The sequence below is a fragment of the Camarhynchus parvulus genome, chromosome 1 (assembly GCF_901933205.1).
Source record: "Camarhynchus parvulus chromosome 1, STF_HiC, whole genome shotgun sequence".
Lineage (NCBI taxonomy): Eukaryota > Metazoa > Chordata > Aves > Passeriformes > Thraupidae > Camarhynchus > Camarhynchus parvulus.
In genome coordinates, this window is record NC_044571.1 from 33,326,598 (window position 1) to 33,346,692 (window position 20,095).

At 40.7% G+C, this 20,095-nt stretch overlaps 1 protein-coding gene across 2 annotated transcripts; it reads left to right on the forward strand.

Annotated features, from left to right (window-relative positions):
• Window positions 1-2,980: 2,980 nt before the first annotated feature.
• On the forward strand, window positions 2,981-18,476 carry NIPA1 (NIPA magnesium transporter 1). Of its 2 annotated transcripts, XM_030957042.1 has the most exons (5): window positions 2,981-3,198; window positions 6,420-6,467; window positions 10,320-10,410; window positions 11,655-11,815; window positions 13,159-18,476. In XM_030957042.1, exons 1-5 carry the CDS (start codon window positions 3,039-3,041, stop codon window positions 13,668-13,670), a joined length of 972 nt encoding a protein of 323 aa, XP_030812902.1. In that variant the 5' UTR covers window positions 2,981-3,038; the 3' UTR covers window positions 13,671-18,476. The 2 variants fall into 2 exon arrangements, with proteins under 2 accessions (XP_030812902.1, XP_030812913.1); XM_030957053.1 differs by lacking the exons at window positions 2,981-3,198; window positions 6,420-6,467 and adding an exon at window positions 7,207-7,445.
• Window positions 18,477-20,095: the final 1,619 nt, after the last annotated feature.

The following is a 20,095-nucleotide window of genomic DNA, read 5'->3' on the forward strand; positions in this document are numbered from 1 at the left end:
TAGAGATTCTGCCAAGGAGATTTACTGCTGTTGCTTCAGGGTCTGATTGAGCTGTTGGTAAACTTCCACCCTGCTCTCCCAGCTATTTTATAAGGAGTTTCAGATTATCTTCTGGGCTCACTTACTGTATTTTCATTCTATGCCAGATACAGAATTATCTGATTTTCCTCTAGGCTTGATAAAACAGCCCAACAACTGATTTGATTAAAAAAGAATAATTGTACATAAACCAAACATAAAAGAGGAATCCAAGGCATTACAGAGGAAGAAATCAATTCCTTTAGATCAGGCACAAGCATTTTTCTTCCCCCTAAAATCAGGGAAAAAAACATCCTAATCAGAAAAGGTCCATTGACCCTGCAAAAAAAAATGGTGTAACCTCTACCAACTTTGCTCACTCACTTTGAACTCCAGCTATTCTCAATCACTCATCCCTTCCTTTGGACAGGAGACTTACAAAAGCCTAACAAATACTCCTCCGACCTCTTGGCTGACCTTAAATACTAATGGAGGGGAGCAGAGGTTTTTGGAGGAAATGCCACATAAATCTGAGGTTCCTCATCTGCAATTTGTGTGTCCATGAGACATCAGGCTGATGTGGCATCAGTAATGCTGGACATTGCAAGGTCAAAGCCAATGTAACCCAAAGCCTGGTATTTCGCAACACATGATGGCACAGCTTGGGCAGGAGGGATGATGCTATCACAATGAAACCAAGCCCCAGAAGACTAGATGGACCTAAGGAGTTTACATGTGCCATATAATAGTTAAAAAAAGGTCATCTTATTTCCATTCAAATCATGATAACAGCTGTTTTCATTGAGGTGCTTTTATGTCTTGGTCCAATTTGCTTGTAAGCTTAATAATGCAGATATTGGGTGAATTCAGGCTGTTTTTCAAGATATTTGCAAATTTAATATTTATCACTGCTGCACACATTATTTTAGTCTATGATTAATCCATAGGAACACTATACCTATTATATGGCAAGTGCAAGAGTAACTGCTGAATAAGGCAGATTAAGTATGTTAGAATTACCTATGCAAATACATATTTTGGAAAGGCATATATAAGATTTATAAGTAGGATGTTAGATTTATAAGTAAGATATTAAAATGACACAGTTGGAGTGGGCTGGAGTGAAATGAACTTGAGATCTCTAGTACCTGCTTTTGTCTTGCTTTAACCACACCAGGGAGAGATTTTGAGTATAAAAACTGGCCAGGTTTGAGCTCTGTTTAGAAACTTGCCTGATAATTAGATGCAAAGCCTGTTAAATATATATCATTTTTCCACTGTGCAAGCATAAATTATTTCCTGTAATAATTTTTTCTGTACATGTTACTAGGCTGTATATAGATCAGAAATGGATATTTATAATTAGCCTGTATTTGTCTTCACCTCTATCTTTGTTTCCAAGGGTTGCTATGGATAACTGTTCTTCTACCTCCTGTGTACTCATTTTGCGGGTCTTGTGAGTCTCACAAGGATGAATCCTCTCTTCCATCACATTCAGTATTGATACAATGACCCGATGAAACAACCTCAGTGAAAATATGGGCACTACTGCAGTAAGCATTACATATCTTGCCACTAAACATTAAAAAAATCATCACAGTGTTCCTGTGCCTTCCTAGGACAGCTGCCTCGAGCAGTGTAGGCAAACTAAGAAATATGCAGACAAGAGAAATATTTCCAGGAGTTTGCCTCTTTTCTAAACTCATATTTCCTGAGAATGCCAAAATATGTGCGAAGAACCATGCCCAATTGCTAAAAATTACAAAAATGTCCACTTTCATTTATATTAAGCCAAGATGCCATAGCTCATTTCCTTAGACGGATGTTGCCACAGGAATCCATTATGGATTGATTTATTTCAACACTTATCTGGAAATAGTAAGAACTGCAGTGAGATACCTGCTACAAAATGTTTTGCTGAGCAAGGAAGATTACTTTCAGCTCAGCACTTCATCTTTGAGAGGCTGAGGTCTCTCAAAGAGAAGTGGCCCTGTGATGGCCCGGCTGTATGGCTGCCAGGGGGATCTCCAGCCCTTCTCTGCAATGGCAGGATGGCTTCTGTTCTTGCCCTCCCAGGACCTGGAAGATGCTGAATGATAGCTAAGAAAAGAGGATCATAAATGTTAGAATCTGACGTTGCTCTGTGCCATTAGAAGAGAGCGAATTTTTCCTGGAAGTAAAAGTGGATTATTAGATTTACTGCAGGAGTGATTACGGATCCCCCAGTTTTCAGGCAGTGTGCATGACTCCCGGCAGAGACCAAGCTTTCCCAGCGTGCAGCCACACAGTGCCTGGCTGATTGTCCGGCTCTGCCGCTCACATTGACCTGGCAGGGTGGATGGACGGGCAGCTCCAGGTCACGGTGGCGGCTGCAATGGCAGCCTCGATCCCCGCCTGGCCCTGCCGCCGCACCATCCCACGCTGCCGGGCGGACCGGGAGCCAACGTGGATTTTAGAAACCCCACGCGAAAGCGAGAGCGCTGGAAAGAAGCGCTGCTCGCACACCTGAAACCCTGGCCCGGCGGGGCTCGTCTGTCCTGCACAACATATCCCTCTGCACGTCTTCTCGCATCCCTCTGCCTTTCCGCATCCCTTCGCCCTGCTGTCACCCTCCTCTCCTTCCACATCCCTGTGCACATTTCTCCACATCCCCCGGTTTACGTCGTCCCGCACCTCCTGCCCATGAACGCTGACAGCTCCGAGCCTCTGCCCGGTGTCTGCCCCCATGCCGGGGACCCCCGAGAGCAGCGGCGGCAGGACGGGCAGGCTCGCAGCGGGGCGGGCTGGGCTGGCTCGCCGCGGCCCGGAGCCAGCGGTGCCGGACCGGCCCGGCCGTGGGGCAGCGCGGCCATGACGTCACCCTGCTGCCGTGCCCGGCGGGACGCGCGCCAGGAGCCGCCGCTGCCGCCCGGGGCGCCCCCGGCGCGGCGCAGCGCAGCGCAGGGCGGGTCCCGGCGCAGAGCCGCTGCCGGGAGCGCTGGGCCCGGGCAGCCGCCGCGCCTGCAGCTCTCGGCGGGGCCATGCGGATGGCGGTCGGTGCGGCAGCGGGCGAGGGGGCAGCGCAGAGCCCCGGCCCGGCCGCCGTGTCGCTAGGCTTGAGCGTGGCCGTGGTCTCCAGCCTGGTGAACGGCTCCACCTTCGTCCTGCAGAAGAAGGGGATCGTGCGGGCCCGCGGGAGAGGTAGGGGCCCGGCGCTGCGGTGGCCGCGCGTAGGAGCACCGCTCCCGGGGCTTCCCGGCCTCCCTGTGCACCCCGCGACCCCCCGGTACCCTCCCAGGTGTGCGGGGCCTCGGCTGCCCCCGGCCGGGGCCGTTCCCTCCCTCCCTCGCCCGCAGCCTTCCCCGCGCTGCGGCGGCGGCGGCCGGCCCAGGGCGGAGGGCAGGAGGCGGCAGGGCTGCCCAGGGACCCGGCCCGGCGAGCAGGACGGGCACCCTCGGCTGGGTCAGAGCCTGTGTCAGGGGATGGCCGTGCCGCCTGGTGTGCGGGACACCTTCCCGGCGTCTGGAGTGGGGAGCCGGCTTCAGTTTGTCACCTAAGCGTGTTTGACATGAGAGGTCCATGGCTGGCTCGAGGCGCAGGGGCGGTGATAGATGAGCGGAGAGGCGGCAGGCGCGGTGCGGGTCAGTCAGGGGGTATCAGCGCTGGGTAACTGCGCATCAGCAGCAGCTCCCCGATGTACGGGCAGCGCGCTGCTCTGACACGCTCGAACACAGCACTGGGGACTTGGGTGTTGTCTACACTCCTGCCCATACGCAGGTTCTTCTACATAGGTTCTTCTTTCTCATGTACTTGTGGGACTTCACCACCACTTTCTGAGCCTTAGTTTCTTGCCATGAACAGCACCAGCACATCTTGTTGCTTGTTTATGCCAGCGCTTCCACAGACACATGCAAGTTGTATCAGTCATGTGGTGGTTTCCACTTTTTGAGAAGAGACAGATCAGTAACATAAATATTTCTTCTAACATAATATTTCTTCTATTTTTCATATTGAAATCGCATGCCTCATTATTATTTCCTGAGGTGAACATATTCAGGAACTGACTATGCTGTCTAGACAGTTTAGCCAAAACGAAGCTGTAAATTCACAAGTGTGAAGATCTTCTGAATTTTATTTTGACATTTGAGCTCCCCAAAGCATGCAGCTGAACAGCATTTGCTAGTTGCATCTTCCTGCTTTGAACATAGGAAAACGCAATTTTAAAACATTTATTTATTTGTTTTTAGTATCATGTTTTTATGTAAGGGGAAGACTGTAAACACAGGTTGCATCATGCCTTTGAATTGTATTATTGTGGTCAATAGCCATTCGTTTTTGTAGGTCATGGTGTCTGTGTATGAGCATGTGTCCATAAGTTCTAGGAACTCTTTTTGATGAAAAATCCTTTTTAGTTCCAGGACAAGGTATTTTCTCTGTATACATTTCATGTATGTAAATATGTACCTATATGTGCACATACATACAATATACAAATATATATATAGAGATATTTGTATTTGCATTTCTATTGCCTGCTGCATCTAACATGTTCAGGGTGAATGCAGTGGTGCAAAGCAAGCTTGGAACTACAACCTGGCAGCCTGATCTAAAAAAGTTTTTTTGCTTTTTCTGCAATGACCTTACATCTAAAGGCATCAGACAAACTTTTGTTTTGCAAGCATAGTCTCCCTTTCCCTCCAAGATGGCTGTAACCCATTTTGATTGTCCACAGAGAAATCACGTTTGCATCATAAACACAAGCTTTTTGTTTTTGTAAGGGAAACAATGAAAAAACACAAGATAAAAATAATAATTTTGCAACCCAAGGCAGCAGGAGGAAGTTTCCATTTAGACTGTACTTACTCCTGAAAAGCTTTCAGTGGAGCACTGGGTTAAGTGAGTGACAGGCGTGTGCCTGTTTTCTCAGTGCTAGCAGCTGTAAAACTTCCTGTTTTGAAGATATTACTGGTGCTTGTGCATCTTGCTGAGCATTTTGTAGTTCTTTCTGTTGGCATGCTCCGTGAGGAGGCATCCAGGAAAATACCCCAGGTTTCTCTCTGTTTTGTGTTATGAAGCAGTAGAGATCTGCCTTGAATTAGCAGTTGGAGCTGGGAGTTTGAGATGGCCAGTGTCAAATGATGTCTTCTTTCCATTGTCTTCAGCAGGTGTTGTATAATTAACAAGGAGGCACTTCAAGTCTCTTCTGTCTTCTCTCTTGAATCAATAATATAGTATTGATGTAATTAGCAATCCTTGTCTAGTTAGAAACAGCAGTGGATGACAAATATTTTGCAAAGTTACCTTTCTTGAGTCAATATTTTCTATAATTTCTGCCCCCAAGAGTGTTTTTAGTTTATATGCAATAACAAAAGTCTAAAAAATTACTACGCCCACTCTAAAGCTGGCCATTTTCATTAGTCATATTTCATCTCTTTTCAATTGTACAGTGTGATTTCCAAGTGGTTAATACTTTATATGTCTCCAGAGTAAGTGATGGCTGTGTTTTCCTTCCATTTAGGATTTCAGAGTAGGTACAATATTGCCTATTACTCCAGCAGCTTTTGAGAGGGCATCTTCCCAAATGAATGCAGAGCTGTATTTTTTGCTAGAAAGAGGAGTAAAACATAGGAACATGACTTGGTGCCAAGGTTGTGCTCAGAGAAGGCCATGCTTTAGTTTAGGAAGTGGTCATGAGCCTTGATGTTCTGCAGAAGCAGAACTTCTGTGGTGCACAGGCTCCACCTGGGCACATCCCAAGGCAAGAGCTTATAATCTGACAGTGAAAATAATCATCCTCCAGTTTGGGAGACACTAAGGACAATGCAGAGTTTTTACTCCTCACTGAAACTGAACTATGTTAGGAATTCAGAGGCTTCAGTTGTAGTACTTTCCAATGCTTAAATGCAGGAAGATAAGGCGACACAATGGTCCTGCCAAACCTGTGTTCCAAAACTGCCAAAACAATTTCTCAGCTCCATTTTTTCTGATACAATTTCACTGAGGTCGTATTAGCAAACTTACTGAGCCAATTCATGTTCTGTTTCCATAGGTTTACAGTTCTCCTAGAAGTGGTTCTAATTTGTATGTTTAAATGTCACCCTCAGAAGCATTTTGGTGACATTTTGGGTGCTTTTCTACACAATACTGCATTAGTGTCACATAGGTGGTACTTCAAACTGGAAACCAGGACTTCTGACTAACACATTGTCTTAAGAAGGTCTTATTTGGAAACATAAGCCAAATCCAATATTGTTCTCTTTTTTCTTTTTTTTTTTCTTTTTTTCTTTTTTTTTTTTTTTCTAAATCTCAGATTCAGTTGCCTTGTAGAATAGGTTTAAGATTAAGGTCTTTAGTAACTGAGACTGTTGTTTCATACTGTCTGTGCTTTCATGTTTTTCTAATACATTTTCCTATCCTTCCAGGTACTTCATACTTAACTGATATAGTATGGTGGTCGGGCACTATTGCTAGTAAGTATCTTAAAAAGTTTTAATTTTTTTTTTTTTGTGATAGGAGACATCAGGAAATCTGGGTTTTCATCTTGAATCTTACACTTCCTTGTCATGAAATTTCCATCCCTAGAAATATTCCACTTTTAGTAAACTCTTACCATGGCTACCAAGCCTGGTGGTGTTTGCAGAGGCAAAGAGCTGGGACAAACATGAGTCAGCCATCTTTCCACATTTCTAAACCATTTGGTGCTTGCAGCCCTTGGCAGCCACACACTGCTCTGACTCTGGGTTCCTGAATGGTTTGTGTCACTGTATTGCACTGGCCAGCTCAGTTTTTAATAAAAGTCAAAGCTGAATTAAAAATTGTTGCTCTGCACAAAAGGGCTCATTGAGCACATGTTGTGTTTTAGATCAGAAAGCATTTAACCATCCTCAATTAAAAAAAAAACCAAAATGCTTTTGGTTTCTTGTTCAACAGATACAGTTTCAGTTTTGCTTTTAATCTGCAAGATTAATGCAGAGCCTTCTGTGGTGCTGATACGAGATCGGTGTACTTTTACCCTTAATATCTTTGTAACTCTGCCTACACCAAGTTCATTCTCTGATGGGAATCTGGAGCATGGGGAGCAACTAGCTTTCTCCTCTTACATGAGCCCTAGTTCTACCCACAAGCTTAGAGTCATACCTCATGTTTAGATTCTAATCCAGCCTTTTGTGAATTATTTGGAAAGTTCTGGTGCTGTTTCTGAGAAGTATATGGGTCCAGTTGTGCCTCTGGTTTTGTGGCAGCAAGGTAGGTCTCTGATTTTTGGTTTTGTTGTCTTAAAGCTATGCAAAAGGAATGAAAACCAAGAGATCCCATTGAAGGACAAAGTTCGCAGCAAGTGTAGAAGCCAACAGAGCTTCAGAAGAAAAGTTCTCGGCTGATTTAACCTGAGTTTAAGTGGATCTTTGACAGCTTCCTCCCCTGACAGGATCACTACTGCCTAAGTAAAAGTAAATCTGTGCATCAGTCACTGTTTTCACTCCTGAGGCTCCCATCTGTAATCTCTAAGCAGAAGGAGTTAAAAAAGGGAGGTTTTATTACAGGATTTATCTTAGTGAATCAGAGAAAACAATTTCATGCTTAAAAGAGCTGACTGAACTGAATGAAGGCAAAACAGCTGAAGGGAATGGTATCAGCTGGCTTTTTTCCAGTAGCTAGATGCAGGTATTTCAAAACAAAACCTCAGTGGCTTTACTGAGGAACTGAGCAAGAAGAGTTGCTTGTGGATATTACAGACTCAGAATGGCAGCACAGTCACAAACAGCAGCAACAAGGGCCAGGTAGACACTTATGGGATGCAGAGAAAGGTGCTGTGTGGGGAAAGGTGTTACTTGTGGAATTAGCAATGCCCACAGTTATCTGGGTGAAATGACAATAGCTGATCTCATTTTCTCAAGCAGAGAATTTGGAGTTTATATGACTAACAAAAACCACATACACTCTATCAACTTGTTCTCATGGTGTTTGTTCAGATGGTGAATAAGTGTTTCTGTGTTGGCATGCTGACTCAGCATAATGCTGCCCAACCATTTGGTGGCCCTGGGATCCACTGGATTATTGAAGACTTCAGAGGAAGGGCTGCACATTCTGCTAAGGGACTTTTCCTTACTCTGTAGTCAAAAGAGTGATTGCAGCATGTATACAGGTATTTCAATGAGCATTAAACTAATTAATTGGCTAATTAATTAGTTTCAGTGCAGGTTTTGATAGCAGCAGTGATGTGGCTGGTTCTTACAGTGAAAACATCTACATTAGTGTTGTATTATGGATGAGGAGTGCACTTGTGAAGTGCATCTGCTGTTTGTCACCACAGATTGGGCTGTGTTTCACATTTCATAGCAGAGTTGGGGCTTCTGACCTGGTCTTTAAAATGAAACTAGGTTGGAAGATGAATTCTAGGAACATACTTAATGTACTTGATGCATGCGAGCTGCAAATAGACTTTAAGTTAGCAGGAGCAGGCTGAAGTTTGTCTGAAATAAACTCCCTGGCATGCCTAGAATAGATATCTTTTGCTGTGCAGGTCCACTCCTGGTCTCCTTGCTAATGGCGACATGCCAGTGTGCATCAGGTTTTGTGTTGCAGTAACTTTGAGGGTACTGGTACTTGCTCATCATATTAAAAGCTTGGTGTGCCTTCAAGAACTGAAGTCATGTCTAGCACTTATGTATCTGATGAGGAATTTCTGTTCAGAGAGGACTAGATAGGTTGGCAGCAAAGGTCCTCAACATCAGGTAGATGGTAACAACCACTGAGCTTCTTTTTTTAATTGGTGTTAACTAATCCTGCTCTGTCATTTGTGGTGGTAAGGGACTGTTCCTACTACTGGTTGCTACTACATGGTGATATGGAAAATCTCCAGTAAATTCAGTTACTTTACAATATGTTCCATTTGACTGAAGCTTCAGAAATCTACTTTATGGATTGATGTTGGTGCCATCTGTTAAGAGTTCTTCCAACAGAAAGTTCAGACACCTGACCTCCAAAAAAAGCAACCTTTTGTCCGAGTCATTTGGAAATGTATGTCATCTGCAGAAATGCAGAGTGCCAGCTGTGCACCATTCTCCATCCAAAGATCTCCAAACAGCCTGAGGCTGATAACTGAGTTACTCTGTTCCTAGGGACAGGGAGATCACCTCTGTCTCTTGTGCCTTCGAAATGCTGCTGCTCATCAATTTCTGTGTCTCACTCCCGCACATAGAGAAAGCCTCAGTGAATTTAATTAGTATAATTTTTCCACACTCTGCAGTTTTGCAAGTTTTTTTTGTCTCTTTCATATTTCCTGTAGGTTACACAGGTCTTCAGCTCTACTGATAATGTGAGCTAAATTGGTAAATTAATTAATGTTTGCAGAGTGCTTTGCAGATGTAAAAAATTGGATGAAAGTAATGATATTTGATAGTTGAGGGCAGTGCCAGCCTGAGCATAAAGACATCTTGGATTCTTGAAATGTTTTTAAATGCTGATAATGGCTTTTAACAGCAACTGGAAATTTGAGCTGTATGTAATTTGTGCTCAATCTCAAGCTTCTTGCCAATTACCACAGACCCTGTAACTATGCAAATATGTTGACCTATTATAAACTTGCCAGCACTTGCAAAACCATCTAGCTTTTATTTTTTAGCTGAAAACTTGAACACATGAACTGTTATCACAGCTGTGATGTGCAATACTGTGGTAAATCTTGGAATTTGCTTTTACTGGAGGAAAGAAAAATAAGGTTGAGGCTGTTACTGTGTCTTGTCAGACATGTTCTTTTTACAGTTGTCAGGAATGACTTTGGATGTTACATAGTGTTATGAAAAGTTGGTGTAGTATATTGAGGAGCCCTTATGCATGTGCTTATTGTTTCAGTAGAATATTCCTCAGCACTGTCTTTATTTCCCCACCAAAAACTAACCCTGCTGTTAGGAACTATAATTAAGTACATTTGTTTTATATGAATGCACATTCTAAGGATGCAACCATGGATTATATATACTTTTACCCCTCCTCTTAAAATATTTGAGTGTAATACTGAGGTTATAATCCGTGAGTGTTTCTAATTCATAGTCTTATTTCTATTTAACTAAGAGAATTTACAAATGAGATTATTTACTGTGCCCACTTGATATTCTTGTGTGGCAAATATAAATCCTGTATTAAAAAATACAAAACTACAGAAAATTTCCAGCCATTTTGTTTATGTGCAAAATTAGCAGAACTAAGCAAATTGTAACATCTCTTTTCCAGTTAGGTCAGTCTTTCCCAAACAGTATTGGGCAAGTTTTGATTACTTATTTTTACAAAGGAGTTTAAAGGCTTATTTCTGGTTCTCTTGACAGTGGCACTGGGTCAAATAGGGAATTTCTTGGCCTACACTGCAGTCCCAACTGTGCTAGTGACGCCCTTGGGAGCTCTTGGCGTTCCATTTGGGTGAAGAGTTTGCTTTTCTTGTTCTTATCTGGATGTCATTACTATTTAATAAAATGTCAGATGGACTCAGTGCTCTCTGGAGGTCTGCTGAGAAATGTCAGGCTTATGGCTGTTCATGATGTGTTACAATGTCACCTACTCCTGTTTTCCCCAGGAAAGCACGGCTGGGGGAAGGCAGTGAAGAAGGGTTTTCCTCACTATGTTCTGCTTTTAGTTCTCACTATGATTTGAACAGATAAACTTTTTTTCCTCCCTTTTCTGTGGTTGTTCTGGACTTTTCTGCCTATTCTCTTGTTCACAGTTCCCTTACTATGTAGATCTTTCCTTTTGTCTCACCATCTTTCTCTACCCAGCTATCCACAGCCCGAGTGTGTTTATTGATGCTGATTTCATTTTATTGGATCTGGCCTCTTTCCAAGGAGAAAATCTCAAGGGAGTTCCTTGCACATGCATGCCCCCAGCTTCTTAGAAGTTATGTTTGTGGGAGGCACAGAAAAGGCAGTGAGTTTAAGGAGTTTAATATGTAACTAATATTTTGTGAATAGATGAACTACAGCTGTGGAACTACTGCAGTGAAAAAGCACAACTCTTTGAAAACAAAGCTGTGCATTACCTTGAGATTTTTCTGTTGCCTGCACTGGTGATCTGCTTCAGAGTGTAGATGGCATTGTTTCATGTCTGTTTTTAGCTCTATCACTGTGAAGCACACTGATGGTACTTTAAGTACCACCTATTATTTTATCCTAGGCCACATAGTTTTGCTCACTTTGGTCAACTACATATCTGAGCCCAGCCCTGGGATCTTTGTAACCAAAGGTCACTTATATCTCATGGCTGCTTAGTATCTATAAAATGGGGCTTTGTGACAGCTCACCAATTTGGTAGTAGGTAGATGTCTGCCTGGGGGGTCAGATGTCTGCTTTGGAGGGGGGTTTCATTTGTTTGGGAAGAGGTTGAAGGGGTGATGTGGTTTTGCTGTTTGGGGTGTTGTGGCTAAAAGTTTTGTTGGGGTTTGCATCTTGTTGTGTTGTGTTGTTTTGGGTTTTTTTCCTAAGGAGAGATGTCAAGGGTGGAGTAAAACTGCAAATGGATGAATCTTTCCTCAGATAAGTCAGAAATACTTTTTGAGAATTCATCAGCATTTGATAATATTCCTTTAAAAGGGAAATTCGTATGGCACAGCACTATTAGAACATTATTAACAGGATGTAGTCAAACTTCTGTTTTTCTTCCTCTTTTCAAAGGTCCATCTTAGCTTCTTACCTGCTGAAAGAGAAACTGAACATTCTTGGCAAGCTGGGATGTTTGCTGAGCTGTGCTGGGTCTGTTGTTCTCATTATCCATTCCCCGAAGTCCGAGAGTGTAACGACTCAGGCTGAGCTTGAAGAGAAGCTTACAAATCCAGGTAGTTTGTTTTTTCATTAATTCATAGTGATTTTCTGAGGTTGAGCAGGAACACACTTGAGGCTTACTACCCCTTCCTCCAGGAAGAGGCTTACTACCACTTCTACCAGGTAGGGAGGTTGACTTATGAGGAAATCATGATGTGACAGAGGCAAATCAGTACAGGTTTTGTGTAAGAAAACTATGCCCTGCTCTTCTTAGAACTTGTCATATTTACTGGGACATGTGTGCAGAAAGGAAAACATGGATACTTTTGAAAACATTTTCCTGCACAGCAAACTCAGAACAATGGCCAGTTGAACTTGTAATTTTATAACATTCTGAAAGACTGTATCTTGCTATTTAGAGATGAAAAGTGTAAATCTAGGACCTCAATTCAAGTTGTCTTATACAAAACAAAAAAAATACTGTCTTTCTTCTCTCCTTTATTTGTCCATGGTTTTTAAATTAAAAGTTTATACTAAATACCAGTTATGTTCTCAGATTTATTTGCACAATAAAGGTATGTAGAAATAGGCTGTTGAGACATATGCTGAAATGCCTGTTCTTTCTCACCAGCTGCTGGAGGACACATTCTGGTACTAATATGTTCCAGGCCCATTTTTATTTTTCTTGCTTAAGCGCTAAACTGCCAACTATTGTTTTTCTTGTATTTGCTTGAAGTGAGAGAAACTCAAAGCTAATAACATCAGCTATTCAAAAAGTCTGCAAACAAAGAAAAGAAAACAAATATCTTGGTCTCAGTTTACCATTTAAGTCTGAGCAAAGAGCATTGGCTCTGTATTTTTTTTTAAACTCTGAAGCATGAAATGTTTTTCACTGATCTTATATGTGTACTGATTGTATAATGTACATAATATGGCCTCATGTTTGTTCTAACTGTCACTACTCATGGGCTCACCTTAGTGGGATCTAATTTTATGTTTAAGCTCTTTGCTGGATCAACACACTGTGCTTTAATGAACTGTTTATGAATGAGGTGTTAACCTTCTGTCTGTCATAGGAGACTTTAAGGAGTATGGTCCTAATGGAAAAGAGAATAAGATTTAAAAAAGCCATCTGAAATCCATTTCAAATGTGCTACAGTGTGTAATTTTCTGCATGGTTATTTGTTTTTCCCAAAGAACATGACAACATCATCAGTTGTTGATGCCAATATTTACTTACATACATGAAGACATACTGCATTCTGGAAGCTCAGTGATTTGGATCTATCTTCAATAGCAAATCTTAATTGTAATGTATACCTGAAAGTCACTGCTAGGACATGATTTGCCTGCTAAAATCTTTAGAAGACCAAGAGTTCTCATCTTGATATTTTCTTGTTTTCTTTTTGTTTTCCAGTTTTCGTGGGTTATCTCTGCATAGTGCTGTTAATGCTTCTCCTGCTTATCTTCTGGATAGCTCCAGCTCATGGACCTACTAATATTATGGTTTACATCAGTATTTGCTCTCTGTTGGGCAGTTTCACTGTTCCCAGCACAAAAGGCATTGGGCTGGCTGCTCAAGATATCTTTCACAATAACCCATCAAGTCAAAGGGCTCTGTACCTCTGTCTGGTACTTCTGGCAGTATTAGGATGTAGCATTATCATTCAGTTCAGATACATCAATAAGGCACTGGAGTGTTTTGACTCCTCTGTGTTTGGTGCCATCTACTATGTTGTGTTTACCACCCTAGTCCTGTTGGCTTCAGCCATCCTTTTCAGGGAATGGAGTAATGTAGGAGTTGTAGATTTTTTGGGCATGGCTTGTGGATTCACCACGGTGTCTATTGGAATTGTTCTTATACAAGTCTTCAAGGAATTCAACTTCAATATTGGAGATTTAAACAAACCTAACATGAAGACAGATTAAAATATTTTTGAGGGGAAACTGGATGGCTCAGGGAAGGATGCAGAGCTGTTCATTTCTAGGTCACTATTTCAAATAGGATTCAGGTTGGTAACTACCCTCTGACAATTTGGTGGCCTATGTGAAATGAACTGGAGGCCTTCATCCAGTTTCAAAGGAACAGCTGTCCACATAACCCAGTCAACACAATAAATTACCTTAATTGGAGCTACTAATTGAGTCAGCATAGAGACTGATGTGTTTCCTCACTGTAAAAGGTAGTCCATCAAATAGCTCTGTGAATATTTTGACAGACTTGTGTGAAAGCTTGTGTTGTGACTTCTGAGGCACCATTTCTGTGGGCAGAGGACATCAGTTTCTAATGCACTCAATCTGATACCTTTCATCATAAGTGATGTATACCTTAAAATAAGAGGGGGAAAGTAAGTGGAACAATATGTGAATGTCAGTATAGCAATGTCTTCACCATCAAGGCTGTGAATTCTCAGACCAATGTTGGTTGGATCATGGACTGTAATTTCTTCTTTTTAGTGACTGTCTTGGCAACTTTGTCTGCCATGTGGTGAAGACACAGGGGAGTTGTAAATTGAGTTCTTTATACAGAGCAGTGGACCCTTAAATATCTTTCACTAATTACTTATCAGCTCATGGTAGTGTCCAGGTATGCATTTTCTTTTGTAACTTACATACATTAAGACATACTGCATTCATCTAAGAGTGTTTAATTGGGAGCAGGTAGAAGGACTGTGAAGGATGTGGAAATGATGCACAGGCTTACTGCCTACATTGTGGTTTATTTGTAAGCAGCTCAGAACTGTTTCAGTGCCTTTGCAATCAAAAAATACTGCATAATTTTGAATGTATTTGTTTCAGATGGCCTATACTGGTTTAATAATTCAATTTCACTGTCTGCAATATCGGACTATACTCAAATTGTAAAAACAGAAGGAACATATGTTTTTAGGAAGAATTTACAAATCTGAACTGAAACTCCTGGATGCCTTGACAGCTTCTGAAAAACTCATAGTCCTAATGGGAAGAGGAGTGTTGAAATCAGTCCAGCATATGTTTATTTTAGTTTAGTGACTAAATGCAGGAGACCATTTTGTTGAACAGCTAATAAATAGGGACCATTTAAAAAAAAAGTAATTTAAAAGAGAGAGGAGCATGAGATTTCTCATAGCTCAAAAAAGATAGTCTGATGTTCTTGTAATGTGGGAAAAGGAGGTTAAAGACTGAAAAAGCTAAAGCATTCAGAGAGTTTTAGGTAACTGACAGGGACATCCATTCAGATCAGTAATTCATAGACTGGTGTGAACACTTCAGTTGTAATATTTTGACAAGTAGTACAGACAGCTTAAGCTACGATGAGGATGACTCCGAACAGCTCAGTTTAAACCATTTAGAGAATATTGATATGTTAAAGAATGAAATAGTTAGTTAATTTCATGTTCTACTTACATTTGGTAGCAAAAACATAATGGGTCAAAAAGTTGAAATCTTGAAAAGCAATGCATGTTTGTTTCTGTCTCAGTACAAAAATGGAAGAGTGCAGTGGAACTCAACATCTCTAGATGAGAACATCTCCTGAGAAAACAGAAAATCCCAATGTGATAACAAGACAGTGTTTGAGAAAATTCACAACATTTTATCAAGAAATCATGAATGTAGCTTTGTAGCTGCCTGACAGGACCATGGATGTTGATTAGTGGGGAGTAATACTGTCTGCTCTTGTGATGTTTTTTGTTGACCTGAATTGAAGTTTCCTTAAAACTCAGCCTCCATTTTCATTTCAAATGAATGCTGTAAGCCCTACTAATGGCAGCAATAATTGCAGAAGTGAATCCAAAAGATTTAGTGTTCTGAAGGGACTGTTCTGAGGGAGTAAGAGCCCTACTATGTTATTTGCAAGGTTGTTTTAAAACTCCATATGCAGGGAATGGCTCTTGAGTTGGCAGAAATGTGCATTGTTACAGGCCGACACACAGTAACTGGGTATCTTAATGAAATAGAGTAGCTCTAGCAGAGCAAAGACCATCTTCATGGATTTTCAAATATTGTGCAAGGTTTTTAGAAAGTCTGAGAATTGTAGATGAGGGTAATTGGGCTATGAAATCTGGCTAAACTAGCTTCTGTCCATTATTGATTGGAAGATGGTATCTTGGTTCTCAGCAAACATTCATATTTTGTCATGTTAATTCCCCTTTTTTTTGATTGAACCTGGAATTGCACACAGGTTACGAGACCTGTACTAGCCTACTTTTTAAAACAACGTTAGCTGTTTTCTGAAGCAGTCAAGCTGTCTTTTCAAAATTCAGCTTCAGAGTTCATGAGTTGTATGTTGGTTTTGTATTAGCCTTTAATGTCTGAAGACTTCTCTGAAAATCTTTAGGTCAGAATGGAAATTATTGTTGTCTCATCTTACTCCTTCTTTGCCCATATTTGTTTGTCTTGGTTGGTTATAAAATTAATTCTTAATTATTTATAAAGTGCCTGTCCTAGTATGTTAAATGCGTATGCAAATTATTTGTAAATGTTAGATTCAGAATAACTTGATTGCCCTGTCTAAACCTTGACATTTTCTACACCACATGAAGTTTACTTGGTAAGTGCTCACTATGCAGAGGAAGAATAAAGTAGCAACCATGTTCTGTGATCCTCTGACCATTGTAACCACTGATAAATATCAGCACAGTTCTCTTCTCCCCAGCTGCTCCTCATCTCTGATGAGCTTTCTAGAAATGTCTAATTAACCTTGATGTTTAAAACAAAGATGTCAAAAGCCAGCACCTAAGGTGAAAGAAATTCTCGTGGCCTTGCACATCATTTGTATCTGCAGCCTTTTACTTCTTGAATGCTAAGTAACTGAAAGCTTTATTTTTGCTACTTTGTTCAGTGTAGCAGTGTTCTTTCAAGTTCTGCTGTACCTGGATCTGGTTCAGTTCTAACTTTAGAAATGTATTAGCATTTTCTCTTGTCACTGTTGATATGATTCTTTCCCCCTCCATCCCACACCCTCCTCTTTCCAGGTGTCCTACCTTTTTTAGTCCCATTGCTTTTCTGATTTAAAAGGAGGCACTGTTGAAGTTGAATTTTAGCTGTTCCCTCTTTTTTTCCCACCCCTTTGACAAGTAAGCACTTTGAATAAGACAGATATCCGAGTTCCATCATCTCAGGGAGCAAATGTGCATAGTTGTCTCCTGAGCTCTGGCATCCCTCATGGGTCTGCCCTTTTCACGTTCTCATTGTGTTATATGCATTGATAGCTGTAAGCCAGATGATTTCAGTTCTGATTCCAAAGTAGAAGTGGGAGAGGCTACCCATGGAAAAACTGGATTCATTACAGTGGTGGAATGCATTTGAATTCTGTTCAAATCCACAGGAAAGGTGTTTCACTCCGTATGTCTGACTTCTGTTATACTTGTCAAACATATTTACTTGGTACTCACTTGAGGATAGCTCTTTGATCATTATCCCTTCAGTGTATGGAGGATTTGCATTTGTCAGTCATGATCTCTATTAGGTGTCAAACACAAAAATCCCTCAAATGTTCAGTAGGAGAATAGAAACCTTTTTGATACAACCAAAAAACCACCTTTGTTACACTTCAAGTACTTCTGTAAAAAAAGGAAAATATCTAAACAAATTATCTGCTGTATTGACTTCCCAGGACTGTGGATGTGTACATAAAGCCTATTTATTAGTGAGCTGCAACTAACATTAATAAGAACCTGTCATACCATAGTTTGACAAGTGAGGCTTCCTATTAATAATATTGATTTTATCAGAACATATGTATTTTTCTGAAGTAACTAGCACTGAAAAATTGAAACACTGGATTAAGTTGTTGAAACAGTAGAAAGTAAGGTTTAGTTTTCATTTTATTTTTAAAAAATACAGGGTTTGTATTTGAAGAAATTTGGGATTAATAATTAGGGGGTGCTTTAAATGGGAAGTTGTTTGCACATTGTACCCCCCCTCACATTCTTGTTTCATAAATATAAGACATCAAGGATTCTACAGATACTCCCTGGTTGTCTTGAGATGGTGTAACTACTGAAGTTTTACTGTTAAATCAAGCATTATCAAATGTTTATATGTTACCTGTTATCCTTGTAATAATTCTTTGGTGCTATCTATGGGCTTACAGAATGCAGATTTTTAATGTGTACTGTGTTAGGCACCAATGTTGTCAACAGTTATCATTACTAGTGCCCAAGTGTATCAGACAGCAATGTTGAAATGTTACGGATTAAGAAATTTCTTTTTAAAAGCTTCGAAGAAGTTTGGCTTTTCTTTATTGTTTGTGGTTGTGTTGGGTCCTTCCATGTCCACATCCCTCCCCAGACAGTTGCTCTATAGAGTGGAAAATATTGGAAAAGATTACACAAAAAAGGTATTTTTAAGTCTTTTTTTTTTAACTGTGGAACTTTCTCTTTTTTTTTTTTTTTTTTTTTTAATTTCCCTTTTTTTCCCCCTGGAATGTAAAAAGTAGTTCTAATGGGATATAGGGAAAAGGTGGTTGGCAACAAAAATACAATGTCAGGTTTGGTTGCTTCAATGCTCTTGCAATATAGTTACTAGAGATTACATAAAAACAGTTTATTTTATTAGCTTCCAAATAATGTATATATAGATTTGTTAATGGCTTACAAGTCAAGCTTACTCTCTTTGCTTTTTAAAAAATAGTTATAGGCATGTTGTATTTGCCTTGTGTAAATTATAAAAGGCTATTTAGTAAGTTTTCTGATAACTAATCTATTTATTAACCTGTATTGTTTTAAAATAAATGATTTATTTCTAGCTCAATGCTTGTTTTGTGATTTGTTTTTAACAAATGGGGTCAGGGGGAAATCAAGTTTCCTACACACTGCTTTACAGGCTAATTCCAATTCATAAGCCTAAACTATTTCCATTACCCTTTCATAAAATAGCAGCTTTGCTTTTAATCAGAATAGCAGATTCTTGCCTGGGTACAGATCAGTTGGCCTGCAGAGGGCTCAGTTGTCCTATACCAGTATCTACCAGCAGGCTGCAGTCTTAATGTCTTCATTGGACTGAAGTTTGCTCACAGGTGGAATGAAGACTTCTCTGGCAAAAATGTTTGCTGGGACTTGAGTCACTTCAAACTGTGTATTGAGGGTTAACATGTGCTCTGTTCCTGCACTGCTGTACATTGGTTACTTGCTAGAGCTTCTGTTTCAAGATTTACTGCTCCACACTTGGGTGTGCATCAAGTGGCAACAGCTGTAAAGAAGTCTGTGTCACCAGTCTGATTTACTGTCTGGCATAATAGCTCTCTGTAGAAAGAATTGCTTGGAAAACTACAGTGATTGCCCATCTCATTCTTCATCTGAAATTCCTAGCCCCTTGTATCAGGTACTGGCAAATACATAACTTAGAGTCTGTGTGTGTGTCTCTTAGATTTTGGTTGGCTGGGGTTTTTTTTAATGGTGGGATTTATGATTAAGAACTGCTCCATTCTGTGCATTTGTGTTTTAGGGGATGCACTGATATCATTGTCAGTCAAAATTCAAAGTTATCTTTAAACAAGGAAATTAGCTCCTCAATAATATTAAATGTGTGCAGTGGAAAAGATGGGTATGGATTTTTTATTGCAATTTTATTTTTAAAGGTATTTATAATATTAATGCAATGTACAAAGATAGACCAGAAATTTTGAAAGGCTTTCACTTCTGCATGCAGCATCTCTGATTTTTAAGTAGGTAGGATAAGGAGTCTGTATGTTTTAGCAATAAAATTCAGCTATCCTCGCCTTGTGCGTGTCAGGAGCTAGGCCTCTGAGGCAGCAGCATTGTGGTAAAGGCAAATGTGCCATTTGCACCACTGGTGTTGTTGAAAGTCTGGGACATAATCAATCCTGAGCATATTTATCTCAGCAACACAGTTAATATATTTATCTCAGCAATGCAGTTCATATTGAAGAAGCATTAAAGACAAAAATCTCATTGTGTCAAAAGAAAAAAAATTCCTGTTGATTTTTGTGAGGTTTGTTCTACAAATTTAAGTCTTAAGCAGAGTCTCTTAAGTTCCTCGTGACACTGTAGATGTTGCACAAGTAGACTCACAGATATGGTTTTTGTTCTGCTCAGCTGTCTTCACAAAACACAGCAGGCAACTGGTCACTAGAGACCCTGTTAAAGCGTCCTAAGGTTGTGCAGGTGTATTTTTGCCCTTTGCCCTTTTAAATTTTACAAGATATTTATACATATAGTAGATACTAAGCCCTAAAAAAAACCTGTCCCCGCCAAAGGACCTACATTGACTTCTCTCATTAAATTCCTTGGGCACAAGGATGGTTTGTGCACCTGAATTTCTCTCTGAGAACAGGTTAAATTAGGTGGGTTACCATCATTCTCATGCTTGGAGTTCTTGCCAGATACTCAGCCGACATGCCTGAAATACTG